This window comes from Antennarius striatus, chromosome 15 (genome assembly GCF_040054535.1).
Source record: "Antennarius striatus isolate MH-2024 chromosome 15, ASM4005453v1, whole genome shotgun sequence".
Classification (NCBI taxonomy): Eukaryota; Metazoa; Chordata; class Actinopteri; order Lophiiformes; family Antennariidae; genus Antennarius; species Antennarius striatus.
The window spans coordinates 20,598,459-20,626,193 of NC_090790.1; the positions used below are offsets into that span (position 1 = coordinate 20,598,459).

General features: G+C 45.7%; 4 protein-coding genes and 2 non-coding genes across 9 annotated transcripts; 5 read left to right on the forward strand and 1 right to left on the reverse strand.

Moving 5' to 3' along the window:
- Positions 1 to 791: 791 nt before the first annotated feature.
- Positions 792 to 4,045, forward strand: rpl37 (ribosomal protein L37). The gene is made up of 4 exons (XM_068334445.1): positions 792 to 909; positions 1,702 to 1,837; positions 2,329 to 2,413; positions 3,934 to 4,045. The coding sequence occupies exons 1-4, from the start codon at positions 907 to 909 to the stop codon at positions 4,001 to 4,003; spliced, it is 294 nt and encodes a 97-aa protein (XP_068190546.1). The 5' UTR covers positions 792 to 906; the 3' UTR covers positions 4,004 to 4,045.
- Positions 1,529 to 1,607, forward strand: LOC137609036 (small nucleolar RNA SNORD72). The gene has a single exon (XR_011038278.1). It is a non-coding gene; the product is annotated as a small nucleolar RNA SNORD72 (small nucleolar RNA).
- Positions 2,967 to 3,046, forward strand: LOC137609035 (small nucleolar RNA SNORD72). The gene has a single exon (XR_011038277.1). It is a non-coding gene; the product is annotated as a small nucleolar RNA SNORD72 (small nucleolar RNA).
- Positions 4,046 to 5,420: 1,375 nt separating the features above from the next.
- pdcl (phosducin-like) lies at positions 5,421 to 17,744 on the forward strand. Its single transcript, XM_068334080.1, has 15 exons — positions 5,421 to 5,671; positions 5,746 to 5,823; positions 6,778 to 6,894; positions 7,182 to 7,322; positions 7,395 to 7,538; positions 8,041 to 8,222; positions 8,347 to 8,430; positions 8,640 to 8,886; positions 9,074 to 9,360; positions 9,445 to 9,592; positions 9,808 to 10,153; positions 14,977 to 15,111; positions 16,077 to 16,258; positions 16,511 to 16,692; positions 16,793 to 17,744. Exons 1-15 carry the CDS (start codon positions 5,665 to 5,667, stop codon positions 17,354 to 17,356), a joined length of 2,844 nt encoding a protein of 947 aa, XP_068190181.1. The 5' UTR covers positions 5,421 to 5,664; the 3' UTR covers positions 17,357 to 17,744.
- Positions 17,745 to 19,712: 1,968 nt separating this feature from the next.
- Positions 19,713 to 21,251, reverse strand: rpl28 (ribosomal protein L28). 2 transcript variants are annotated; one of them, XM_068335731.1, is made up of 5 exons: positions 21,217 to 21,251; positions 20,637 to 20,724; positions 20,365 to 20,488; positions 19,936 to 20,054; positions 19,713 to 19,847 (listed from the first exon to the last, which is right to left on the reverse strand). In XM_068335731.1, exons 2-5 carry the CDS (start codon positions 20,715 to 20,717, stop codon positions 19,758 to 19,760), a joined length of 414 nt encoding a protein of 137 aa, XP_068191832.1. In that variant the 5' UTR covers positions 20,718 to 20,724; positions 21,217 to 21,251; the 3' UTR covers positions 19,713 to 19,757. The 2 variants fall into 2 exon arrangements, with proteins under 2 accessions (XP_068191832.1, XP_068191833.1); XM_068335732.1 differs by having other exon boundaries at positions 21,136 to 21,235.
- Positions 21,252 to 21,408: 157 nt separating this feature from the next.
- LOC137609010 (uncharacterized) lies at positions 21,409 to 27,468 on the forward strand. Of its 3 annotated transcripts, none has more exons than XM_068335730.1 (6): positions 21,409 to 21,798; positions 22,326 to 22,490; positions 25,994 to 26,106; positions 26,345 to 26,444; positions 26,541 to 26,656; positions 26,723 to 27,468. In XM_068335730.1, exons 2-6 carry the CDS (start codon positions 22,378 to 22,380, stop codon positions 26,932 to 26,934), a joined length of 654 nt encoding a protein of 217 aa, XP_068191831.1. In that variant the 5' UTR covers positions 21,409 to 21,798; positions 22,326 to 22,377; the 3' UTR covers positions 26,935 to 27,468. The 3 variants fall into 3 exon arrangements, with proteins under 3 accessions (XP_068191831.1, XP_068191829.1, XP_068191830.1); XM_068335728.1 differs by having other exon boundaries at positions 22,376 to 22,490; XM_068335729.1 differs by having other exon boundaries at positions 22,376 to 22,490; positions 25,997 to 26,106.
- The last annotated feature ends 267 nt before the right edge of the window (positions 27,469 to 27,735 follow it).

The window sequence follows — 27,735 nt, forward strand, 5'->3', positions numbered from 1 at the left end:
CCCGTCTGTACTCCTGGATGTAGAGGGAACAGGATGAACAGATTAGACCAGACATCCTTCTGGATCCCTGAGGCAATCCCGTGCCAGATTGGGTTTGGTCCCTTAAGTGTCTTCTGGGTCTGTCCAAGAGTCCGACTGCAATCCATCTAAAGAACCAAACTACTGTCTGGTATCCTCAGTCTTATTTTTAATGTCACTTCATCCTGATGGTTTTATTCTTTGAAGCAAATCCCTGGTCTTGTCTATACATTTCTGTTTTATCAATTAATTAATGCATGAGTGTCCGCCTTAATAATTAATACATTAGGTTAATTTTTAGTTACATAAAAATAGTGCTGGAAGAAAATAAAAGTCTGACTTTTGTCTACTACCATCATTGATTACAATCAACAGAACACTTCCGTTCTTATACTTACATATTTTCACTATTTCTTGTTTTCCCTCCTGTTTTTAGCTGTTATGTCACTTTACTTTTTACCTACAATTATTCCGTTTCCTTCACATTAGAAACAACTTGAAAACCTAAGTCATGTTACTAGTATGTGGAAAACATATTTGAGAAATGGAGCACATTCGTTCGTTCGTTCATTCATTCATTCATTCATTCATTCATTCATTCATTCATTCATTCATTCATTCGTTCATTCGTTCATTCATTTTCTGCCACTTTATCCGCGGGGGACACTCCGGGCACGACGCCGGGTCACCGCGGAAATGGAGCACATAATATGTTTAAAAGTTTGTGTAGGCAAATAATAAAAAATAAGAAAATAAAAACCTCCTACCAACAGGCAGCACAGCGCTGCACCGGGTCCCATTTCAGTGTTACACAGGAAACAGCACGGGCGGGTTTTGATGACGCACAAGGGCTGCTTCCGGTCTCTTTTCCCGTAGCCACCGGACGAGATGGTGAGTGTGAACACTGGCGGACTGGAATCTCTAAACATCCACGCAACATGGTTCTTTATCCGAGCGGGACCGTTGGTGTTTTAATGTCGGATCGATGTTATTATCGGCATCGTGAAGAATGTTTGTGCTGAAGCGCCATTTTTAGAACAAATAAACGTTTTAGCATCCACTCAACCTGAATTAGCTCGTCACTGATAGCACCGGGTTGCTGCGTACGAACCAGAGGAATTAAACCGGAGAGACAACCACCGACAGGTGGGGGCGGTGGTTTAAACTTCTCTGAACGCCTTTGAGTCCCGGGGCAGTAATTTGTTACCCCGTTTTGTCAGTTGACCATTTAGCTAGAAAAGTTGCTGTTGCGGCTAGAGCTAGCATCGGTGGCTAGTGACGTCATGAGGGCGTGCTGCTCAGCGAGCCGCTGCGTTCAAAGTAAACGTTTGGGTTGGAGCTGCACACCTGACGCCTCCATTGGTTATTGGTATTGAGCTATTGGTATTGAGCTATTGGTATTGAGCTATTGGTATTGAGCTATTGGTATTGAGCTATTGGTATTGAGCTGTGTGGATTAGCATCCCGTGGTTCACCCCCTCGGCCAGCACCACATGCTGACGTCACAGCAGTCTTGTCAGTGATGTCTCCAAACACAAATGTCTGAACAAATGATTTCTGTGATTCATCCTTCTGTGCTGAGACAAGACGTGAGCCTGAGGTGACCACGTGACGCGGTGTGTTTCTAACGCTTCTCTGGGGGTTGTTCTTGACCCGTCATTTCTTATTTCCTCACCACTTCAGACGAAGGGAACATCGTCTTTCGGTAAACGCCGCAACAAGACGCACACTCTGTGCCGTCGCTGCGGATCCAAGGCCTACCATCTGCAGAAGTCCTCCTGTGGCAAGTGTGGCTACCCCGAGAAGCGCAAGAGAAAGTGTAAGTTCCTCATACGCTGCCACGATGAACGCCTGTGGTAACAATATAAGTGATAATTCATACTACAGTAATCCCTTGATATCCGCGGTTAATGCGTTCCAGGATAACCCACAAAATTCGTGGATATAGCAACGAACTATTTTATTATTTACGGTAATTTACACGTTTGTGAGCCCTCCTCATACTGATATTAAACCACCTTCTATCTGTATGACCCTTTCCCACATTTAGACACTGTTTGAAACGCCTTTTGTATTAAAGAAAACTCGCAGCAGGAACCATGCGTTGGAAAGCTGCGCACACATGGTTGTTTTCAGCCAATAGCATGCGCGTACGGTATCATGTGACTACTAAAATTCTTGGATGTAGTGAAGCCGGGCATCTTGAAGCACAAATAAGCGAGGGATTGCTGTACCGCCTGGTAAACCCATCAGCGTGGTCTGCAGCGCTACGCTGAGGCGAAGGGCCTGATGAGGTGTTTTCTTTTGTAGACAACTGGAGCGCCAAGGCCAAGAGGAGGAACACCACCGGCACCGGCCGTCTGAGGCACCTGAAGGTCGTCTACCGCAGATTCAGGTGAGATACTCGTCTGGCCTCAACAAGGTTTAAACACGAACCCTCTGTCAACCTGACGCCACTCGTTACTCAGATCTGTGTTGACCGACTTCCTTCAGGACTTAAATGCGTCGTCCACCTGCTCCGAGGAAGCAAACATTTCCTTCCAGATGACTTTATTGATGTCACAGCCGTGGTTTTAAATCTTTAGAGGAAATGTTAGACGCATATTTGGATCGCTGGACTACTTTGATTCATGAAATCATACAAACTGGTTTGGGGAGAAAAATTCACCACAAACATGAGTGTAAACAAGTGTTTCCATAAGTTATAAGATGGATGTTGTTCTGACCTGTAGAGGAACACGTCGGCTCGTTGAAGAGTGATGAAAATGAAGCGTTGTAACGAAATCTGTGGAAATTTAATTCCCAACTCAAACTATTGTCACTTCAGTCGAGTATTTGAATCTCTGTCGTTTCGCCGCTGCTGGCTGTTTGTTATCTACACGATAACTTTCTAGATGTGGCAGAAACGTTCGTGGGCTTCCGTTTGGACTGTCGTGATTTGTTGATGCTGCTTACCAGTGATGGTGAGAAAAAAAATGTCTGAACAAATGAAATAAAAATGACATCAACATTTTCTCTGAGGTAAGCAACATCATGGGAAGTCGGTGCTGATGGACGCTGTGATTGGCTGTGAGCCGCGTAGCGTCAGGGCGTGGGCTTGTGTCGCCACCGCTTAACGACTGTCGTAGGTTTGGCTTAATAATCACATTTGAACGTGTTTTCATTCTGGCTTCGTTTATTGTCAGTAACACGATCCTGATTTTTGACATGTCAGAGTGGGAAAATGGAATCATACCAGTTCTCATTAATATTAAACCATTTCCTCAGCAGTAGTTCCTTTGTTAAGGGCTTCTGTCTTTTCTCCACCACTGACTGTCGTTTGAAGTACTTGTGTTCCTGACTCCTGTGGGCTTCATTACGTTGGTTTGTGTTAAAACATTTAATTAAGAGACATTAACTAAATGAAATTCACCGAAGCCGTCTGAGTTTATTTCACAGCCATCCTCACTGGTTAGTTTTAGTCGACCAGCAGAAGAGAATCAAAAGTGCTGGTTTAGACGTGGGCTGATGGACTCGTGTTGTCGTCCCTCGAGTCCGTCCTCATTCCACAGCTGTGACTCCTGGCTATGGTTAGCCTCCGGTTCAGGATGTGGCTCCACTTGCAGGCAGACGTAAAGAACAACCCTCACAGGATGTTCAACGTGACCAGCTGCTCCTTCAGTGTCATGGTGTCTTCAATCGTATAACGCGTAGTTTGTTCTCTCGTCCAAACAAGTCCAGAGAGTAAATGTTAGTGGTTGGAATCAATGGGCTGCAGTAGGTCGTTAGCTCAGCCTGAAACCAACAGGACGTGAAGGACAAGCCAAAGATGAAGCTTCTGTACGTCTGTGGAGGAATAAAGGCCTCTGAATATGAACCCTACATTCATACGTTGGTCTGCATCAACCCCATTTGTGTCCCTCCCTGTTTTTCCAGGAATGGTTTCCGGGAAGGCACCACCCCCAAGCCCAGGCGCGCTGCAGTGGCTGCTTCTAGCTCCTCCTAAACACACATTTTTGTTTAAATAAATGTGATTATTAAAAAGGTTTGTCGTGTGTGGGTCTTTGTCCCGTCAGATGAAATCCGCACCAGCTTCAGATCTTCTGTCTCATCAATCAAGATCTGTGTGGTAAACAAATGGTTTTAAAATCAACTTACAGAAATGGGACTAGTTTAGGTTTAAATAGACCGTCTCTGCACGAGCAGAACGAGTTGATTCAGACGATTGACTCAGATTGAATAAAAGCATCGATCGATGTGAGGCGAAGTCCTGCTGCTCCTCTTCCTCCTCAGACATCTGGGGAGAAGCCACGACTAAACGTCTAAATATTTAAGGTGAAGCCAAACTCTTGAAATCCCTCACATGACGACTGATGTGTTCGTTTGCAAGGGGTTTGGATTTTGTAGCTGCAGCTGGAAACGGCATGAAGGGTCCAGAGGAGGGGCCGACGCCCGGCGGGTCCCAGAACCCGTCTCACAGGAAGTCTGACGTGATCTGGAACCGCGTGCCGCCCAGAGGGGGCGTCAAATCACATCAGTTCTCATCCTGACCGGTTCCAGCTGATTCCTGTCGAACGCTATCGGGGCCCTGAGGTGTCTGAGTCCTGGTGGGAACGTTTCACTCCTCTGACAACAGATACTCGTGAATATTTACACAGTGAAACGTGATCTGGTTTAGAACCTTAGGAACAAACACTTCCTGTTCACCTGACGCCCTGCCTCCGCTTTGACCTCTTGACCTATGCTGATGACACGTTCCTCCTCTGGACGTAGTGTCTGATGGAACATTAAAAGCAACCTCCCCCCTTTAGAATCCTGAAGATCCTAAAGGGGGCTTGTTCCTCAGCTGATTAACAGGAGCATAACATGAAATGGTTCTCCAGAGCAAACAGGCTCCTCCAGCTTTGCCTGTTTAAACAATACAAGCCCCACCCCCAACCCCACCCCCCCATTAAGATAGGAATTTCAACGCCACCTTCATGGATTTCTGCTTTTCATGTGCTGAGTAAAATAACGTGTCACCTGTTAGCACACCTGTTAACGGCTAGCATTAGCTAACTGGATGTTAGCTAATGCATTATCAATCAATCAATGTTTATAAAGCACTCAATCACATTCCAAGGCGCTTTAACACAGAGGAGCCCAACAGAACCCCCAGAGCATCAGAGACAGCGGCGGGGTAAAACTCCCTCATTGAGGAAGAAACTCTGGGCAGGACCCAGGCTCTGGAGGGTGGAGCCAGACTCTGGAGGGCGGAGCCAGACTCTGGAGGTGATATTAATCATTCATTATTCAGTTTTTTGCAGGATTAAAACAGTTCTAGGTTGAAGTCATTGTCTTTAACTAGTGGAGGGGGGGGGGTCCTGCAGGTATTTATTTAACAGGTTAGTGATTTTGGGGCGAACTCCACATTGCATCACATCCACCTGATATCAGATAAAGCTGCAGCAGACTGACGTGCACACTGTTCACACTCGCCTGCACCAGCAGGAGGCTCAGCGAGGGGGTGGGCGGTTGCTGAAGTCTCCGTCCCACTCTCTCCATTCCTGCTTTGGGGCAGGTGAGGACGCTGGGGGAGGGAGCTGCAGCAGAACCTGCCGGGCGGCTGGAGCGTCCGCACATCTCTCAGGGAGCGTTCCTCCTCACAGCCGGAGCGTCGCGACCACGATGACACGTGAGTACCTCACACGTCTGCTGGACGTCCATCTGTCCGTCCTGACCCGTCCTCATGTGTCTCTGCTGTGGAAGTCTCTGTTCTAGGGTCGGTCTGGGCTCTGCTGCTGCTGCTGCTCGCATGCCGGAGTGATGAGGCTACATCCAGCCCAGGTAGGTCAGAGGTCAGCTGGGCGTTGATATCCTGTCAGCCTGAGGGTCTGAGGCTGGACAGCTGCCATAGGTCAGATGCAGGAAACGCGGCTGAGAATGTGAAAACATCCTCGGTTCGATCCCCGTGTTTTTGTACTTCTTCCTCTGAGTCCCTGCAGGCATTTCAGGAGCCTCGATAGCAAAAACAGGTCCCGGCAGATTCTAATGCTTTGATAATTACACCGCGCGTCCATCGGTGTTTAATCAGAGGGGCTGCTCCCTGAACGTATAAAACCTTTAACGGAGGAATGCTTTACACAGTCTTATCTCACGCTGTCATCAGGAGGCTCGGGTTTCTCACCATCACACCAGCGTGAGCTTTGCCTGTTCCATCATGTCGTGTGTGGCTTTAGCTTCACGCAACAAGAAGCCTCTTCATGTGGCCAAAGTTCCTCCATGTTCTCCTTTTGACGTGTGAAGGAAACCAGTCTCCTCATCACATCCGTCCTTCGGTTTCAATGCGAAGATCGTTGAAGATATGATAAATGAGATAAATGAGACAAGGACTTTTTTTTAAATGGTGAGGCTAGACTTTGCTGGTTAGCTTAGCTAGCTTAGCATAAAGGAAATATGAATAAAAATACCTAAAAAAATAAAATGTATAAACGTCACACATTTAAAAATGCAGACAATACTGCTAAATGCTAAGCTAATCTACAAGATACAGAATTTGTCAATAGAATTAAATTTCTCCAATTAACTAAAAACCATCTGTGACGACATTCTCCTCTGTCGAAGTGAACCAGACGGTTTTCCTGTTGCTCAGGTGGAGCGTCGGCCTGCGTGACTCCACCTGAGCAGCAGAGGGTTTTAATCTGAAGGTGTCCTGAGGGCTGAGAGAACCTCCTGAGGCGGACGGCTTCATCTCCACACAGGAAGTGATGGTTTCATCACATGTGTGTTCTTCCTTCACAGTCAACCCGTGCTGCTATTTGCCCTGCCAGAACACCGGCGTGTGCGTGCGGGTCGGCGCGGACGGGTACGAGTGTGACTGCACTCACACCGGTTACCATGGAGACAACTGCACGATCCGTGAGTTGTGTTATCTGAGTGGGATCAGCTCATATCCTCTCGTACGGCCGTGCGTTTTTCAAGAATCTCAACTATTCTGTTCTCTTGTAAATAACTTTCTGGTTGAGACGTGGCTGATGGAAAAGATGGAGTCAGTGTTGTTGTTGAGTCAGGAAGCAGAGCCCGGCTCCTGGCCCCGATGCAGCTTCTCATCTAGACCCAAATATTTGGATATATCCGAGAAACGGGGGGGTGAGGCCAGCTGGATCAGGAGCAGCTGAAGAGCTTTTCCGTTCTCCTCCCACCAGCTGAGTTCTGGACCCGGGTGCGTCTGCTCCTGAAGCCCAGCCCGGATTGGGTGCATTACATCCTGACCCACTTCCGCCTGCTCTGGGACATCATCAACAGCACCTTCCTGCGGGACGTCCTGATGCGGCTGGTTCTAACGGGTCAGTGGGTCCTGAGACGACCGCTCAGAGCGCTCACAGGGCCGGCGTCGTTAACCCATCTGTTCTGAACAGTCAGGTCCGATTTGATACCCAGCCCACCCACGTACAACTCCAAATACAGCTACCTGAGCTGGGAGTCCTACTACAACCTGAGCTACTACACCCGGATTCTGCCCCCGGTGCCGCAGGACTGCCCCACACCTCTGGGGGTCAGAGGTGAGTCATGCATTCCTGAGATTAGCTCTGCATCAACCTGGATGTTGGATTAATGATAGACCTGACAGGAAAGGGGAGACGCAGCTTTGTGTCTTTCAGCACGTTGTTTTGGTTGATTTTCACCTCAACAACAGCTTATCTCTGATTGGTCCACTGCACAACACCTGCACAACACCAAAAGAGCTCAGATCAGCTAGCAGGTTAGCACAACAATTAGCAATTAGCAGGAGGTAATCAGGACACTTCCTGTATGTCAGGATCAATATATTAATATTATTGATACTATTATGGGATACATTCTTAGCCAATGTTTTGGCGTTGCTTCACTTCATCACAGCGACGCGCATGAAGGTGGCTGACCTTGGTCGGTTCGGTGTCATGTGACGTGTTGGTTTTATCAGTGTTATGACTACAGGCGTGATGCGTGTGTGTGTGTGTGTGTGTGTGTGTGTGTGTGTGTGTGTGTGTGTGTGTGTGTGTGTGGTTTCTCCCCCCCTTTGAGGACTGGCGGGGCTGCCTGACCCGGAGCTGCTGGTGGAGAGGCTGATGAAGAGGAGGACGTTCAGGCCCGACCCCCAGGGCACCAACCTGATGTTCGCCTTCTTCGCGCAGCACTTCACACACCAGTTCTTCAAGACCTTCAACCGGATGGGTCCGGGCTTCACCAAGGCGCTGGCGCACGGGGTATTTCCATGCATTTTGTTGTTAAAGAACTTTTTTCTTTATTTTGTTGTTGGTTTCCATGGTTACAAGTTGAATTTTGGTTCGTTCTGCTTTCCGATGCTTGTCCTCCTCGTTTCTCCCACAGGTGGACGCCGGCCACGTTTATGGAGACAGCCTTGAACGTCAGCTTCATCTCAGGCTTCACAGAGACGGAAAACTCAAATATCAGGTAAAAGAACGTCCAACATCAAAGAAAAGAGAAAAACAGACAAAGACAAAGACGTGGCGCCCCGCTGAGACCCGCTGGAACATGTCGGTCGGGTTTGGAACAGGGTCAGGGGAGACTGAATGGCAAAGCATTGTGTGTCGTATCCCGTGTAATCAGATTACCTTCAGATCTCTGAAGGCCTCACCTCCACACACCACCCTTCCTTTCAGCTGGTCGACGGTGAGATGTACCCGCCTACCGTGGCTGACGCCCCGGTTCGGATGAGCTACCCTCCTGGGGTCCCTCCTCGGGATCAGATTGCCATCGGACAGGAAGTGTTTGGACTCCTTCCTGGTTTGGGGATGTACGCCACCCTGTGGCTGAGGGAACACAACCGGGTGTGTGACGTCCTGAAGGCGGAGCATCCCACCTGGGACGACGAGCAGCTTTTCCAGACGTCACGCCTCATCATCATTGGTGACATATTTGAAGACGAGTTGAGATGGTTGATATCACAAAGTCCCGTTAGCTTAGCCTTTAGCATGGAGATAGGAAATGTCTACTCAAAGCCCTTCTTAAGGTCACTAAACATTAAATTTGACTTTAGGTGCTCTTCTGGTCACATGTCTTCATTTCCAACACGCATTCCCCGTGTTCCCGTCAGGTGAGACCATCAGGATTGTCATCGAGGACTACGTGCAGCATCTCAGTGGATACCTACTGCAGTTGAAGTTCGACCCCGCCCTGCTGTTTAACTCCAACTTCCAGTACGGGAACCGCATCGCCCTGGAGTTTGCCCATCTCTACCACTGGCACCCCCTGATGCCAGACAGCTTTCTGATTGATGGAGATGACATCCCGTACTCACAGTTCCTCTACAACACGTCTGTTCTGACCTACTACGGCGTCGAGAAGATGGTGGACGCTTTCACGCGGCAGCGGGCAGGCCAGGTGACAGAACGACCCAACGGGGATCTGACTCAATCAAAGTCAGGTTGTTTCATTCAGTATTCTGTGATCTAATTTGTCTGATAGATTGGTGGCGGCCATAACATCAACAAAGTGGTGACCAAAGTGGCGGTGGACACCATGAAGGCATCCCGGCAGCTCCGGGTCCAGCCCTTCAACGAGTACAGGAAGCGTTTTAACCTCAAGCCGTACGCGTCCTTCAGAGAATTCAGTGGTAGGACAACTTTACTAGTTCAAACACAGCTGTGTGAAATGGATGTCTGTGAGAACCACTGAACACGAATTCTTGGAATGATTTATTGTTTCCTCCAGGCTGTTGTTCATCTTTATATTTGGGGTGTTTCTTCACACCAAAGGTCTCGTTCACACAGATCTATAGGGGAGCTGAGGCGCCGCCAGGCCTCCAACTAATGTCTTCTCTGTTTGCAGACAACGAGGAGATAGTCCGTGAGCTGCAGGCCTTCTACAACGATGACATTGATGCGCTTGAATTTTATCCTGGACTAATGTTGGAGAAAACAAGAGCAGGAGCCATATTTGGAGAGAGCATGGTGGAAATGGGTGCCCCGTTCTCCCTGAAAGGCCTCCTGGGAAACCCTATTTGTTCGCCGCAGTACTGGAAGCCCAGCACTTTCGGAGGGAAAGTCGGCTATGACATTGTCAATTCGGCCACGTTAAAAAGACTCGTCTGTCTGAACAGTAAAACGTGTCCTGATGCTGCGTTCAGCGTCCCCACCGAAGCACAGAGCAACAACGGTCAGGGGAGGACTGATGAGCTATGACCTAAAAACCACCTGGTTCGTTGTACAGATCCCAAAAGTTCAGGTCAAAGGCCTAGGTGCTTCGAAAAAACAGCAAGCAGTGAAGATGTTGGGATCATAGATATAGATACCATCTGATCAGAGATACCCTCTAATCAGAGATAGATACCATCTGATCAGAGATAGATACCATCTGATCAGAGATAGATACCCTCTAATCAGAGATAGATACCATCTGATCAGAGATAGATACCCTCTAATCAGAGATAGATACCCTCTAATCAGAGATAGATACCCTCTGATCAGAGATAGATACTGTCTGATCAGAGATAGATACCGTCTGATCAGAGATACCATCTGATCAGAGATAGATACCATCTGATCAGAGATACCATCTGATCAGAGATAGATACCCTCTAATCAGAGATAGATACAATCTGATCAGAGATAGATACCCTCTGATCAGAGATAGATACCCTCTAATCAGAGATAGATACCCTCTGATCAGAGATAGATACCCTCTAATCAGAGATAGATACCATCTGATCAGAGATACCATCTGATCAGAGATAGATACCATCTGATCAGAGATACCATCTGATCAGAGATAGATACCATCTGATCAGAGATAGATACCCTCTAATCAGAGATAGATACAATCTGATCAGAGATAGATACCCTCTGATCAGAGATAGATACCCTCTGATCAGAGGATCAGACACACCCTAAAGAAACAGTCACTTTCTAAAGGAATGTACTGTATGAAGACCTGTTTGTCTGCCTGTCTGTTGTCTGTCCACATACAGTCTCAACATGAAGCGTTGATCTTTCTGTGTCGTCGTTTTATCGTTCAACTTTCATTCTAGGAGTTTGTTTCATATCTGGAGCAGATTTTACACACATTTCAATACTTTTCAACAACACTTTCCTTAAACAACGTGTATGTATCTGTGTGTGTGTGTGTGTGTGTGTGTGTGTGTGTGTGTGTGTGTGTGTGTGTGTGTGTGTGTGTGTGTGTGTGTGTGTGTGTGTGTGTGTGTGTGTGTGTGTGTGTGTCTCTGTATGTGTGTGTGTGTGTGTGTGACTGTGTGTGTGTGTGTGTGTGTGTGTGTGTGTGTGTGTGTGTGTGTGTGTGTGTGTGTGTGTGTGTGTGTGTGTGTGTGTGTGTGTGTGTGTCTCTGTGTGTGTGTGTGTGTGTGTGTGTGTGTGTGTGTGTGTGTGTCTCTGTGTGTGTGTGTGTGTGTGTGTGTGTGTGTGTGTGTGTGTGTGTGTGTGTGTGTGTGTGTGTGTGTGTGTGTGTGTGTGTGTGTGTGTGTGTGTGTGTGTGTGTGTGTGTGTGTGTGTGTGTGACTGTGTGTGTGTGTGACTGTGTGTGTGTCACATATAATGGAGATCTCTTATTTGATATTTTGGGAAATTTAAGGATTTTATTTATATTTTTTTTAGATTTGAACATTTTTTCTGATAGTCCATGAACATAAATCCAGATGAACAGGGACAACTTACCGATTCCACACATTAACTTTACACTTGTATGTCGTGTGAAACACTGTATGTAGTCGTATATGATGGTGGAATGTGAACGTGACTAACCCTGGCGTGTGTGCTGGTGTTTTGTTGTAATAATGTTTGAGTTGAGATGTGAACAGAGCTCCTCTCTGCTGCAGGGACCCAGTCAGTAGAGATCAGTTCAGTAGCAGCATTTATTCTTTCTCATGGTGGGGAAGTAGAATCTTCAATCGAGCTCAACTATTGATTAAAATATACCTGTTGACAACTGTTCTCCATTCATCTGTTCTGTCTCCACATGCAAGTAATAATTAACAGTCAGGGTGAAAAAGCACAGCTTAGATAATTGATTAACTTTAGATAATTATTGATATCAGGGATGGACCAGAAATTGTTCTCAAACACCTCTTGACAACATGTACATGTGTCCTCTCTGTGTTGTCATGTTATTCAATTTTACACTGATTTGTACTGATAATACAAATAATAGTAAAAATAAAGGTAACCTTTGTAAAAATATTCCGATAAAATGAATAATCAGTGACATCTAATTTTAGAGAGATTGCAACAGAATCAATTTAGTTTATTTCATGTTTTATCGTTATATTGCGATCCAGGTTTAAAGGCAGTCAAACTGTTCGACCGTCTTCCATCATTCCCTACATCATTGAGATAAATCCCAACCTGTGATGCCTTCAGGGAATTTCGGAATATGATGAATTAAAATGTTTTTGAATGTCTCTATATTTGCAATACTAAATTGTTCATATTTAACGTTAGCCTTTAAATATACTGTATTCCACCATGACATGGTTTAGTGGGTAGGAGCTAACTACACGGAAAAGCAAATCCGTGTTTATTGAAAAAAAATTACAATTACAAAACTGCGAGAGAAATAAACTATGGAGTTGCACATATTTTTAATATATCTACTAGAGATTAGACTTTTAATACAACAAACATTGAAACTAAAAAGTACAGTTGTGTTACATATAATGCAGTCCCACATCACTAGAAAGATAAATCGTTGTTGTTGTTCGAATTTTAACTTCTAACACTTGCAAGTAAGCTTCTAGAAGGTTTAGTAAAGGTAAAGAAATCCAACACAGCCAACAGGAATGACATACATGACGTGCATATCAATAGTGAGACACGTGTTTGACAGGAAATGCAGAACAGCTGACCGGAAACCCAGGATGACTATGGTCTGTGGGTGGAGTCACCATTTTTCTGGTGCAATTTCCTTTAGCGTTGTCACGGTAACAATAAACCACAAATATACTAAAAGCAGTCCTTTAATCCTCCTGATGACCAACTAATTAAAAAATGATTCTCCTCTCCAGACATCCTGTAAGAACCAATCAGACATGCACAAAGACACAGGCAGACACAGGTTTCCTTTTTATTTAAGTTTTATTGAACAGTTGAAGGTTTTGACTAAATATCTGCAGCGTTTCCTCCTCCTTTTCTCCACATCTCTGTGAACTTTGGCCTGCCTGAAACATTAGAGAAATGTGATGAGATTAGAACCGATGGAACTGGATCGTGTTCTGTTTCTACAAACATACAAGCATCTCAGGTTCACATCGGTGTGAATCATTAGAATCATAAAATCACTAGTAAACCCTTTAAAGCACATAATATCATGTTACTGTACAATAAATCAGAATAAAAATATGTAATATTATGCTATTAGCCCGTAGGAATCTAATCTGTGAGAAACGGCTGTATGTCCTGAACCAAACAACCACTAACACGACGCATGGCCCAGCATAGAAGAGCCAACTCATTAGGACAGGAGTCAACAGTCTGCCCCACCCTCAAGGAAGACGGACACTCATTTCAGGATACCAACGGTTTCAAGAAGCTTTCTTAAAGTCCGGTTCTCAGTTATCCATGACCTGGATAACTGAGAACCTACACAGACAATTTCCTGTAATACATGGCTACAATATAGAAAGTAAGGATCAACACATTAAATTAAATTATATTCGTAGAAAGTAATGATTGACACAATTATCCGAAAGGGTTCGAAGCCCCATGGGGCCACATTACTTCGAACCGTTTAGGACAATTGTGCCGAAAACTGTTTCATTACTCAGTGCCCTATTCATTGTGAACGCGGGCGTCCTCTGCTGGCAGAGTGTTTGTACTGCAGCCACACAGCCCAGAAAACAGCGTTCTGACGTTTCCTGTATGGCAGATATTTTCTGAATAAAACCGAATATAATTTAATTTAATGTGTTCGTCTATTGTAACCATATATTATAAGAAATTGATTTGTGATTTTTGATCCTTGCAGAGTTCAATAAAGCAATAAAAGATATAGATTACACGTTCATGAATGTATTTTAAACTCATCTGGGACCGGCCGGTGTTTCAAAACCATGCCCGGTGATCCGAACCACTAACCTGGTTCACCTGCTGAATGAAGCACTAAACTGGTACACCTGGTGAATGAATCCACCAGAGCATATGTGTCAAACTCCTGCCACATCATTTTATGTGACCTGTGAGAGCATAAAAGGTCAGTTTGTCTTAAACAAATAAGTCAAAAGAGTGCTTTAAGCAAAACTACATTTCCCACAATGCAGTAATTCAGCCCATCTTAACTCTGACTAAACGTTGTGAACAAAGTTAATGTCCTAACTTGTGTCTGATGTTATTTTTCTTTATTGATTGATAGTTTGATCCTTGATTGATGGAGTTCTGTGGGTTTAATAACCTGACAAATGAAAAGGATTTATGTTAGAACAGAGAAACAAACAAACATGTTTTTTCTGTCTAACTGTAATGTTTGGAACTAGAATCAGTCAGAAATTCAGTTATTTAACATTAAGGAGTAGTTACATTTAGTTACATTACACTGAGTTACATTTAGTTACATTTATTAGTTACATTAAGGAGTAGTTACATTTAGTTACATTTATTAGTTACATTTATTAGTTACATTTATTAGTTACATTAAGGAGTAGTTACATTTAGTTACATTACACTGAGTTACATTTAGTTACATTTATTAGTTACATTAAGGAGTAGTTACATTTAGTTACATTACACTGAGTTACATTTAGTTACATTTATTAGTTACATTAAGGAGTAGTTACATTTAGTTACATTACACTGAGTTACATTTAGTTACATTTATTAGTTACATTAAGGAGTAGTTACATTTAGTTACATTACACTGAGTTACATTTCTTTGTTACATCTGGCCCTTCGAGGACAGCCGTGATGCTAATGTGGCCCTTAGTGTGAATGAGTTTGACACCCCCCCCCCCGCTCTAATGTAGCAGACGTCATCAGTCACGTGGGTTGCCCATATTTGAAGGCTTCCTCAGCGGTGGTCCAGACATCAACGCTACCGGGTCTGGGGCGAGGAGCGGACGGCAGTAGCTTCAGCTCAGCTTCAGAATTCAGGAGTTGTGATTTCTGCCTGTCGTCGTTTGACCTCACAGTCAAGGTAACGTTAAATAATTCACCATTTTGTTGTTTAACTTCACGTCAGCGTTTAGAGCAGAAGCTGTCGGTTAGTTAGCATTAATGCTCGCTAGCCCCCACAGGAAGACTCCGGTAAAGATGCTAATGCTAACGCTAATCCAGCCGCTGTTCTTCGGCCTGAATGCGGCTCTAAACAGCGGGTGATTCAGTCCAAGCGAGGCTCGTTAGAAGCGGGTAGAAACGGGTTACACATGGTTAGATAACAGCTAGCTAACATGTGTTAGCCGCTGGAGCTAGCTGTTACTGCTGTCAACCCGAGGGGCTTGTAGCTGTTAGCTTGTAGCTGTTAGCTTGTAGCTGTTAGCTTGTAGCTGTTAGCTTAAAGGATAATTTGAATAACTATTTCATTTTATTTTACTTATTTACACCTGAATTTAAGATAATCTGACAGTAATATCGTCATTTTGGTATTCGCTGCTGTCAGTGTTGAAATATTTGATATTTGTTACTATTCTGTGCATAAAGGATAAGGTGTGTGTGTGTGTGTGTGTGTGTGTGTGTGTGTGTGTGTGTGTGTGTGTGTGTGTGTGTGTGTGTGTTTATATAGGCTGGCTACACACTGTAAGCTGTGTGTTTGTCCTATTTTAGACTCCAGCCCTTCTGTCCTTTGCCAGCTGTCTGTCTCTCACTGGTTTAATGGGCTCTGCCAGATTATTACAAGACATGTCAGTGTTTCATGTGAAGGGAATTATTTACGCTTCAGGGAAGAGAGATAAAGCAAAGGGCAGTATGGTGTCTTTGTCCGCAGCAATTCTGATGGAAATTCCTATTCAGATACCCAGCAGTCTGTGCAGACCATACAGAGAATCCCATGCCAGTAAACTGAATCGTGGTCACATCATAAAACAGACTTTGACTTGTGTTCAAATGAAGGTGTGTTACAAACGTGTGTGTGTGTGTGTCTAATCAACATGCTAATGCTTCTAGGAGAGCCATGACGACCCTGGATGACAAGATTCTGGGAGAGAAGTTGCAGTATTACTACAGCAGCAGTGAGGACGAAGGCAGCGACAATGAGGATGAGGATGGGGAGAACAAGACCATCCGGGACGCAAACGTGGATGAGCCAGAGATAGATTACAGTGCAGACGGGAGCGCTGTCAACACAGGTACAGCACAGAAACGCCCGGCCAGGGCGATTTAGATCTATTTAGATTTGTTTAGATCTGTACAGTTACACAGCTAACCTTTAATTAAAAATCACTTTGTTTTCCCCAGTTTATTTGATGACGATGTGGCTGCATGTGTGGCTGTCATTCTAATAATGATCAGCTAAAATCACATGATTGACGGCCCGACTGCCAGTACAGTTAGATCCTGTAGCTGACGCGAGGAAGGTGACGCTGTTTCCTCTTTCCCAGGACCGAAGGGTGTCATCAACGACTGGAGGAAGTACAAGCAGCTGGAGGTGGAGCAGAAACAAGAGCAGAAGAAAGAGATGGAGAGGCTGATCAAGAAGCTGTCGATGACCTGCCGCTCGGACCTCGACCTGGAGAAGGACCAGGAGAAGCAGAAGGAGCTCCAGGACAAAATAAAAGGGAAGGTAAGGAGGTTTAAAGTCTGCCGAAGGAGATCAATGGCTCCACAGAGCTGTCAGCCAATGGGGTAACTTCCTGCCTGGTGCCTCCGTCTTCCCCCCACAGATGACCATGCAGGAGTACAACATGCTCCAGCAGGAAGAGGACGACGAAGACTTCCTCCAGCACTACCGCACGCAGCGCATCGAGGAGATGCGGCGCCAGCTCTGCCGAGGGAAGCGTTTCGCGCGGGTCTACGAGCTGAGCAGCGGCGAAGACTTCCTGGAGGCGTTGGACAAGGAGGACAAGAGCACGCTGGTCATGATCCACATCTACGAGCCCGACGTCCCGGGCTGCGAGCCCATGAGCGGCAGCCTGCTGTGTCTGGCGCAGGAATACCCGCTGGTCAAGTTCTGCAGCGTCCGCAGCTCGGCCATCAGCACCAGCTCGCTGTTCAGGGACAGCGCCCTGCCCGCCCTGCTCGTCTACAAGGGGGGCGACCTGATCGGGAACTTCGTCCGGCTCACCGATCAGCTGGGGGAGGACTTCTTCGCTGTGGACCTGGAGGCCCTGCTGCAGGAGTACGGGCTCCTGCCCGACAAGGGCCCCCTCGTCCCCCAGACGGTCCGGAACGGAGCCATCATACAGAACGCCGTGAGCGACGACGACTCCGACCTGGACATAGACTAGAACCCCCAGCAGCCTGCTGGGAGCACTGGGTGGGTCCGTCTGACTCCTCCCACAGCAGAATCCCGCTGGCGTTAGAGCCAAACGTTAATACACACACACACACACACCAGTGAGTTTCATCATCATTCCATTGTAGAACATGAGTTATATTCAGTAGCGCTAACGATTAGCCGTTATCACAGAGGAGAACCTGTTGTTGTTATTTTCCACGGTGAGAATGATGTAGAGACGGTTTTGTCTGAACACATTTCTATTTATTTCTTGTTTCATGAGTGTTTTGGTTGTAACTGTTTCTCTCTGTAGGAAATGAAACCTTCACCTCAGACTGAGTTGATTTTCTAACTTTTATATGTGTTCAAATAGCAGAGAAAATAAACATTAAACTGTATTTACTGTCATTCTTTTATTTGTAGGAGTCATCCAAGGTCAGCAGTGAAGCAAACTGGGTGAGATGAATAAAACTACACCAATATACTTTAATTTGAACAGTTTGAAGAAGAGATTATTATTATTATTATCTTCTCAGTTCCAGCTGAGTTTCATTTCCTGCTCAGCACAAAATAGAAAAAGTTACATAACTTTGATTTGATCAGTTTAAAATCAATTAGTGGATAAAAAAGCAGGATTTCAATCCAAACATAAAATTTCAGCGACAATAAAAATGAAGTCTTAACTCCTCTGGAAACCCTCGTCACGATTCATCGATAGATTTAAAATGAATTGCCTGATCGATAGCCTCCTCTGTGATGACCACCCCCCAGCGCCAATGGGCTTTTCTCCGGCTCACCGAACCCCCCAGAAGTGATTTGTTTACAACACAGATTCTGATGGGGTCGACAGATGATCAATAATCAGTCCAAACGCCTGAGAAGCTGCAGCTGTGGGCTACAAGCAGAGCGCCAGCAGCGTGGCAATGCAGGGGAGTATCAGCAGGGTGGAGGCGGCCCCCAGGGGGGGCGGAGCCGAGCCGCGGGCGTCGTGTCCGCAGAAGGCGTGTTCCAGGAGCAGCAGGGTGTCGGCACTGATGCCTGCAGGAGAGGAGAACATTCTCACATCAGGGGGGTGGGGGCGGGGTTTCCTGCGGGGCTGATGGGAAATCGATGCTAACTAATGGTGTGGACGCCGTTTGTCCACTCAATGGAGCTTCATCTGGATGATACCCACTGTGTTGGGACCACTCGGCCCACAGATGCTGGACGTCCTCGCTGTGATGGTCGTGGGGTTCGTGGTGATCCGGGTCTTTGACGCAGCAGGTGGGGGTGAAGAGGAAAGGGTTAAATAAACACAAACAGGAAATGAGAGCAAAGGGAACAAACAGCAAACAACCGATGAGGAAAAAGTTTTAGCTGAGGGGACATTGTGTTCTAAATACATACTGCAGAAAGCAGTAACGCTAAATAATGACTTTATGTACAGTAACGATTAAAATGAAAAACAATTCAGGAACTCAGAACAGAAGACGGATTGAAATGATAAAATCTGTCCTTGATCGGTTTGAACTGAGCTTCAGCAGTAGGTCTGGATGCTCCTGAACTACCCTTTGCGTGATGCCAGAGCATCCGTTTGAGTTCCCGGAGGGCCTGGGTGAGGTTCTCCAGCCGGTCATGAAGGTGGATGTTCTCCTCCATCAGGGAGTGGATGGTGTCCTGCAGCTCGAAGCCCCCGCTCTGCAGAACCAGAAGAGCCAGAGGCGTGAGGAAAAGCAGCGGTTTGAGTCCCGTCATGGCGACCGCCTCGGCGGTGCATCTGGACCTGGAATGACGTGAACTTCATCAGCTGGATCAGCCTCAGAGGGGAGGGGGCGTGTTTTTCCAAAGCCATGGGGAGATGGGGGGGGGGGGGAGTAGCCAGCTGGTCGCTCTCAGATCCATCTGATCTCTCCACATCAGTGGTCACAGTAACCACGGCAACAGTCACTAACCTTAACCCTTTGCTCCAGCATCGACTGCAATGAAGACACTTAGTAAACGTTAGTTGTAACGACCTGCAGCTCGTTTGTGGTGACATCAGAACAGGGTGACGTGGACTCCGACCACAAACCTGCAGCCTCTCACAGGCATATAAAAAACTCTTCAGGCAATTCTGCACAATTATAAACGTTCAGCGACGATTTTTACGCTCTGGCACCAAAATCTTTTAGCAGAGGTTTCACCGGCGATGGAAGTAGGTCAATCAAACTGGGGTCCACCGTGACCCACTTCCTGCCCCCAGAGCGGAACCAGGAACACGAGCCGATCGCAGATACAAAAGAGAACCAACATCACATTTAACCACTAGTAACGCCTAAATCAGAGTTTTTACACCTCAAATTTTCCGTATCTTGCTGACATGATTTAAGACTCAGGACAACGTGACGCTTTTTTCCAAACAAGTCTTTTATTTATTTCTCATGTGAATCGCTTTATGCTGTCTTGGCAGCCCTGGTGCGTTTCTTTTTCACCACAACAGGCTTCTGGCTCTTCAGAATGGCGCTGGCACGACGCAGGGCAGCCTGTGGAGGGAGGGGACGAACTGTTAATCCTAACAGCCGTGATCGGGATCGTTTAGTTGGCCTGGCACAAACTAAACACTATTCTCACCATACGCAGGTCCTTCCTGTAGTTGTTCTTGCGGATGATGTGCCTCACGCTGTTCAGGGTGGCGCGGGAGTTCTTGTTGATGGTGACCTTGACGTAAGAGTTGGCGGGTTTGTGCTGACCTGCGACACAACAAAACAACCTCCAATGAAACCCAGACGGTAAGAGTGACCAAGCACCAGTCTGATGATTCAACACAAACAGGTCGTTTGCTTCATCAACCACGTTCATCTTCCAGGACCAACAGAGTTTCCATGAGGCTGAAAACAGAATCTACTAGAAGGCTCTCAGAGGAGACGCCTGCTGTGACCCCACCCCCCTCTTTCTCTTATTGGCCAGACTGAAAAAACATCTACCGTACAGGAAGGTTCGTTGTCATACCAACCAAATGAAGGCAGTTCATGAGAACCTTCCTAGATCTGAGCATCATACCTGCACGTTTCTTCAGCACGACGACGACTCCCTTGCCGTCGGCAGCTGGCTGCACGCCGACCGTCTTCTTGTGCACCAGACCGTTGAAGCGGAAGGAATTCCTGGACTTCAGGTTGTTGGGCTCCTGTCACCAAACACAAATCGTTCAGGTGACTCCACTGGATGACGTGTGACATCACCCACTATAGATCTCATCCCGTCATGACAGCGCATCGTCTTTACAGAACTGGCTAAACGTGGACTCGTGTCGGGGGGTCCGAGTGGGAACTCACGGTGCTGTAGGTCTGTCCGTTCCTCTTGATGAGGAAGCTGGAGCAGTTCCTGATGACCATCCACTGCAAATGGGACGACATGATGGACCTGGACCAAGAGAGACCGGTTAGGAAAAGCTTCAGAGAAGTCAGACACGTGACGTCATCCACCTTTGACGTGTTCATGGCATCAGAATAGAATGACTGTCATCATACACAAGTGTACAACGAAGTTCTTAGTTAACTAAGTTAGTTTAACGTGTCCACAAGTCTGTCCATTCACTGTGAACGGAACTACTTCCTGCTGAATAGTGACACTTCGTTAGAATTCATGCTATTCGCCGTAGAGCCCAGTGTGCTAACGTTAGCCACATAGCTCCGCGGTAAACCCACTGGTGCAGCGGGATGAGGCCTAAACCGGCGACGCGCCTGTGAGCCATATTTCCTTTTCTTCGCTACACGGAAACATTTTCCGTTACCGACGATGTTCATAACGACAAAAACAACAATAACCGCTCACTTTATGTGGCCAGATGCAAGTGGAAGAACACACAATCACACTTTAATGACCCGCTGCTAGCAGCCGACACGACCACGTTACCTTTTAGCGGAGGAAAAGGACCGGAGAGAGCGGAAACCAGCGTACGGAAGTGATGTCACAGATCACTGCGCACCAGCGGCAAATGTTAAACTACAATAGTCAACGTAAAAAATATGAATAGACATATAAAAATATAAAACGAGAAATTATATTATTTATTTAAAGGTTTAATGATGATAACTAAGAAAAATAATGTAGATTGAATAAAATGTTTGGGGTACTAGTTGTTCAGGGCCTGGCGGAGGAAGATATCCTCACCGCCATGGGTTACGGATCCCTGACGTCATTAATACGCGCCCTGTGTTTACAGCCGTTGACACAGTTCCGGTTCTGAACGTGAACTGTTGGGACCACCGACAGGAACGTGTTTCATGTGAAAACATGAGCGCAGCGGAGGCCGACGAGCCGAAGGACGGCTGGTAGAAGCTTCCTAAACGTGTCCTGCGTCATGACACCTGGAGGAAATGTCCCGAGGTGATACATTAAACATGGAGGATCGTCATGACGACCTGGAGACTCTTGGGGAGCAACTGTACTCCCAGATTTACCCCACACACAGAGAGGATGCTGGGAAACTCACCGGTGAGGCAGCCTGCAGAACACGGTGTTTTTTTGTAATTATTACTCTTGATAAAAGTTGTGTATGAAGGCACCACTTTGGACATAGAGGGAGTCATCACCGTAGAAACGTTCTACCTGGGAGCATACAAACAAACGCGCATCACCACATTGTCCCTCAGCTCCCCTTTCTGCCACAACCCCTGCTGATAATGTTTTATTCTTATTTATTGTACAGTAACATGAAAACTAGATAACTGAGGAACGACTTGAACCTGTACTTATTCTGTGTTGTTTTAATGTCCTGTAATTGTTTCTGGTCAATCTCAGGGAGCAGTAATGACATTTAAATGACCTCAAATAGAGATTATAGATTGAAATTTAATAAATAACGACTTATGAAGGATTCAACTTGCAAACAATTCAATTAATGAACAACCTCTAGGAACCATTTGTGTTTTAGGTTGAGGACTACCTGTTCATAGGTTGAGGACTACCTGTTCATAGGTTGAGGACTACCTGTTCATAGGTTGAGGACTACCTGTTCGTAGGTTGAGGACTACCTGTTCGTAGGTTGAGGACTACCTGTCCTACATTCCAGGGATGTTGCTGGAGCTGCCGGTGCCGGTGCTGGCTCAGATGGTTCGGGACGAGGCCATGCTGACTGCAGCTCTGGAGAAAGCGCTCGGGGCCCTGGAGCTGGATCAGGAGCCCAGGTACAGCACTGGACAGGAGGTGGCCACGCCCCGTCTCCCTCCATCACACTGAAGAGACAGCAGGTAGACACTGAGTTCTACCTGCTGTGGTCATCAGGTGCAAGAGGGTATCTTTTCACCACATTATTGTGAACTTCTGAGCAGGAAACGAACCCACAATGTTGTCCCCCTGTAGGAACTAAATGATGTAGGAACCAATGTTGTCCTCCTGTAGGAACTAAATGATGTAGGAACCAATGTTGTCCTCCTGTAGGAACTAAATGATGTAGGAACCAATGTTGTCCTCCTGTAGGAACTAAATGATGTAGGAACCAATGTTGTCCTGTAGGAACTAAATGATGTAGGAACCAATGTTGTCCTCCTGTAGGAACTAAATGATGTAGGAACCAATGTTGTCCTCCAGTAGGAACTACATGATGTAGGAACCAATGTTGTCCTCCTGTAGGAACTAAATGATGTAGGAACCAATGTTGTCCTCCTGTAGGAACTAAATGATGTAGGAACCAATGTTGTCCTCCTGTAGGAACTAAATGATGTAGGAACCAATGTTGTCCTCCTGTAGGAACTAAATGATGTAGGATCCAATGTTGTCCTCCAGTAGGAACTACATGATGTAGGAACCAATGTTGTCCTCCTGTAGGAACTAAATGATGTAGGAACCAATGTTGTCCTCCTGTAGGAACTAAATGATGTAGGAACCAATGTTGTCCTCCTGTAGGAACTAAATGATGTAGGATCCAATGTTGTCCTCCTGCCGGAACTAAATGATGTAGGAACCAATGTTGTCCTCCTGTAGGAACTAAATGATGTAGGAACCAATGTGGTCCTCCTGTAGGAACTAAATGATGTAGAAACCAATGTTGTCCTCCTGTAGGAACTAAATGATGTAGGAACCAATGTTGTCCTCCTGTAGGAACTAAATGATGTAGGAACCAATGTTGTCCTCCTGTAGGAACTAAATGATGTAGGAACCAATGTTGTCCTCCTGTAGGAACTAAATGATGTAGGAACCAATGTTGTCCTCCTGTAGGAACTAAATGATGTAGGAACCAATGTTGTCCTCCAGTAGGAACTAAATGATGTAGGAACCAATGTTGTCCTCCTGTAGGAACTAAATGATGTAGGAACCAATGTTGTCCTCCAGTAGGAACTAAATGATGTAGGAACCAATGTTGTCCTCCTGTAGGAACTAAATGATGTAGGAACCAATGTTGTCCTCCTGTAGGAACTAAATGATGTAGGAACCAATGTTGTCCTCCAGTAGGAACTAAATGATGTAGGAACCAATGTTGTCCTCCTGTAGGAACTAAATGATGTAGGAACCAATGTTGTCCTCCTGTAGGAACTAAATGATGTAGGAACCAATGTTGTCCTCCTGTAGGAACTAAATGATGTAGGAACCAATGTTGTCCTCCTGTAGGAACTAAATGATGTAGGAACCAATGTTGTCCTCCAGTAGGAACTAAATGATGTAGGAACCAATGTTGTCCTCCTGTAGGAGCTAAATGATGTAGGAACCAATGTTGTCCTCCTGTAGGAACTAAATGATGTAGGAACCAATGTTGTCCTCCTGTAGGAACTAAATGATGTAGGAACCAATGTTGTCCTCCTGTAGGAACTAAATGATGTAGGAACCAATGTTGTCCTCCTGTAGGAACTAAATGATGTAGGAACCAATGTCGTCCTCCTGTAGGAACTAAATGATGTAGGAACCAATGTTGTCCTCCAGTAGGAACTAAATGATGTAGGAACCAATGTCGTCCTCCAGTAGGAACTAAATGATGTAGGAACCAATGTTGTCCTCCTGTAGGAACTAAATGATGTAGGAACCAATGTTGTCCTCCTGTAGGAACTAAATGATGTAGGAACCAATGTTGTCCTCCTGTAGGAACTAAATGATGTAGGAACCAATGTTGTCCTCCTGTAGGAACTAAATGATGTAGGAACCAATGTGGTCCTCCTGTAGGAACTAAATGATGTAGAAACCAATGTTGTCCTCCTGTAGGAACTAAATGATGTAGGAACCAATGTTGTCCTCCTGTAGGAACTAAATGATGTAGGAATCAATGTTGTCCTCCAGTAGGAACTAAATGATGTAGGAACCAATGTTGTCCTCCAGTAGGAACTAAATGATGTAGGAACCAATGTTGTCCTCCTGTAGGAGCTAAATGATGTAGGAACCAATGTTGTCCTCCTGTAGGAACTAAATGATGTAGGAACCAATGTTGTCCTCCAGTAGGAACTAAATGATGTAGGAACCAATGTTGTCCTCCTGTAGGAACTAAATGATGTAGGAACCAATGTTGTCCTCCTGTAGGAACTAAATGATGTAGGAACCAATGTTGTCCTCCTGTAGGAACTAAATGATGTAGGAACCAATGTTGTCCTCCTGTAGGAACTAAATGATGTGGGAACCAATGTTGTAGTCCTGTAGGAACTAAATGATGTAGGAACCAATGTTGTCCTCAAGTAGGAACTAAATGATGTAGGAACCAATGTTGTCCTCCTGTAGGAACTAAATGATGTAGGAACCAATGTTGTAGTCCTGTAGGAACTAAATGATGTAGGAACCAATGTTGTCCTCCTGTAGGAACTAAATGATGTAGGAACCAATGTTGTCCTCCTGTAGGAACTAAATGATGTAGGAACCAATGTTGTCCTCCTGTAGGAACTAAATGATGGAGGAACCAATGTTGTAGTCCTGTAGGAACTAAATGATGTAGGAACCAATGTTGTCCTCAAGTAGGAACTAAATGATGTAGGAACCAATGTTGTCCTCCTGTAGGAACTAAATGATGTAGGAACCAATGTTGTAGTCCTGTAGGAACTAAATGATGTAGGAACCAATGTTGTCCTCCTGTAGGAACTAAATGATGTAGGAACCAATGTTGTCCTCCTGTAGGAACTAAATGATGTAGGAACCAATGTTGTCCTCCTGTAGGAACTAAATGATGGAGGAACCAATGTTTCCGGGTCAGGTTTCTGTCTGGAAGCATTAACTGACGCTGACGCTGAACTCTGAATGTTTTCTAGTTGATGTTAACTATTGGTGGATTAACTGAGAAACTTAATGACATCAGTCATCAAAGATAAAGGGGCGTGTCTGACTTTTGATGAGCAGGAAGTGACATCAGGAACCATCAGAGGGGAGATGAGATCCTGATGAGTCTGAATCAGATGCTTGTTATCGTTGTTTGACTGCTTAAGTCCACTGCAAAATATTTGACAGCCTGGGAGGGGGGATCTCTAGAAGCATCTCCTGAATAGTGCCCCCACCCCCCCTACCCAGAGCCTCTTTAAGGTGGGGTTATAACAGCTTTATGTAGAGGTGTGAGGGTTCCTTCTACCTTTGAGCAGCTGCAGGACTGACATTACAGGACCAACAACGTGTGGAAAGAAGACAAGAAGACAATCAGTGATGAGCTCTGTGTAAAAACAGAATAAACATTTGTAAAAAAATCTTTTTACATTTTGCATTGTAATGTGACGTCACCTCTACACAGCAGGGTTCCGTGTAAAGACGAGGACAGTGCGTCGGTGTCGTCCGACTCTCTGGGCGAGCAGTTGTTTGAGTTGGTTGAAGCTTACAACACCGGCCACTCCCAGAAAATCACTGGTGAGCAACCCATACCTGACCTCTGACCCTAGCTCAAAAATCAGAATCACAATTCCTTTTCAATCCTCGATGGGGACATTGCTTTTGGTTAGTTGCTTTATTGCGGAACATAAGGAAAAAGAGCAAGAATAGATCATTTAGAATTAAGCAAAGTAGATTAGAAATAAATAAGACAGTTTAAATAGAATAATTGATGAATACATATACAGGTGTACACATTTACTGCTGCTCCCGACAGGAATGCTTCTGGAACAGAACAACGAGGCCGTTTTAAATCTGTTGTCAGACCCCAAACTGCTGGAGGAGCAGGTGACCGTCGCCCTGGAGACGCTTCAGGAGTACGTGGCGTCTTCATCTGTCTTCATTCTTCTGATCACTATCATGTCAAATCATGAAAACAATCCCGTCAAGTTTGACGTTTGACGTCTCTTTAGCCGGAGCGTCGAGGGGGCGGACGTTAGCGACTCGTCTGACGACACGGAGAACCTGGGAGAGAAGCTTTTCTCCCGGGTGGAGGAGCTGGATCCTCCTCACGCCAATGACATCACAGGTGAGCGGCGTTGTCTGGGAGCACCAGCGGTGTGACGTCATGGGCTCACGACCCGTTTGTCTGCAGGCATGCTGTTGGAGATGGACGCTGCCGCCACCCAGCAGCTGCTCAGGGACCGGGTGATGCTGCAGGCTGCGGTTCTGAAAGCACGAGCAGCTCTGGACGCCTCCAGCGGAGCGCTCTCTGCTCCAACAGGTGATGAGGTCAAACACACAGGTCCAGCTGGACGTCACGCCGGAGGAGCCGCGCCTCACCGCGGGGGGTCCGATACCAGCTAGACGAGCATCTCCGGGTGGGACGCTCTCTGGACCTCCTGGAGATACTCAGACTTTATTCACTCTTGTCTTTTTGCTGATTTAAACGTCCCTTTTCTTCGTTCTGTGAAATGTTTTGTCCCGTTTTTGGATGCGTCGAGTCGAGCTCTTAAAACCGCTGCAACTTTCATTCCTTCTACTCTTTTTTTTAAACTTCCATTTCAAACATTGGATATACAGGTTGAAACTTCACCTGAGAAAAAAGCTTCAGCACAGATTCTGCTTCCATCCCTAAAATCCTAATCCAAAGATTAAGGTGCAAACATTTATATACCTTCAGTATTTTAAAATATTTTGACAAATCTGCATTAACTTTATGTAAAATCCCACAAAGGTGGTTTCCTTAAAAGTAAGTCTTCTAAATTTAACTGTTGAATGAACCGCTTATTGTAATAATGAAAACAAGAGACATTTGTCAAAGTGCTACAGAGCTCAAAAAATACCTTTATTACTACTTGTCTCCTCCTTTTTCTTCACGATTTAATTTCAAACATTTTACACGAGGAATTCAACCAAAATCTTTTTTTAAACAGGGGGGGACGTCTGGTCTTCTGGCGTCTACACAAATCACTGAAGCGGAAACATTCGGGTCGACAAATGAATAACAAATGCTATCAGTAAATTAAAAGGGGCGGGGACTTTAGAGGACCGTTACGTTGCTGCGTGTGCAGGAGGAAAACAATCATCTGGATCATAAACACGTCTTCAAATATCAGTCGTTCTCCATCTTTATGTCTACAGCTCATAAATACAATCGATCTGATA

Coding starts and splice junctions, on each gene's coding strand:
- rpl37 (XM_068334445.1), top strand. Junction 1,838..2,328: donor CGAGAAGCGCAAGAGAAAGT/GTAAGTTCCTCA, acceptor TTTCTTTTGTAG/ACAACTGGAGCGCCAAGGCC. Junction 2,414..3,933: donor GTCGTCTACCGCAGATTCAG/GTGAGATACTCG, acceptor CTGTTTTTCCAG/GAATGGTTTCCGGGAAGGCA.
- pdcl (XM_068334080.1), top strand. Junction 8,431..8,639: donor ACGGAAAACTCAAATATCAG/GTAAAAGAACGT, acceptor CCTTCCTTTCAG/CTGGTCGACGGTGAGATGTA. Junction 8,887..9,073: donor GTCACGCCTCATCATCATTG/GTGACATATTTG, acceptor TGTTCCCGTCAG/GTGAGACCATCAGGATTGTC.
- rpl28 (XM_068335731.1), bottom strand. CDS start 20,717: ATGTCGTCCCATTTGCAGTGGATGGTCATCAGGAACTGCTCCAGCTTC. Junction 20,055..20,364: donor CGTGCTGAAGAAACGTGCAG/GTATGATGCTCA, acceptor GTTGTGTCGCAG/GTCAGCACAAACCCGCCAAC. Junction 19,848..19,935: donor ACAGGAAGGACCTGCGTATG/GTGAGAATAGTG, acceptor CTCCCTCCACAG/GCTGCCCTGCGTCGTGCCAG.
- LOC137609010 (XM_068335728.1), top strand. CDS start 21,681: ATGTCCCGAGGTGATACATTAAACATGGAGGATCGTCATGACGACCTG. Junction 26,107..26,344: donor CCACTCCCAGAAAATCACTG/GTGAGCAACCCA, acceptor TGCTCCCGACAG/GAATGCTTCTGGAACAGAAC. Junction 26,445..26,540: donor GCCCTGGAGACGCTTCAGGA/GTACGTGGCGTC, acceptor ACGTCTCTTTAG/CCGGAGCGTCGAGGGGGCGG.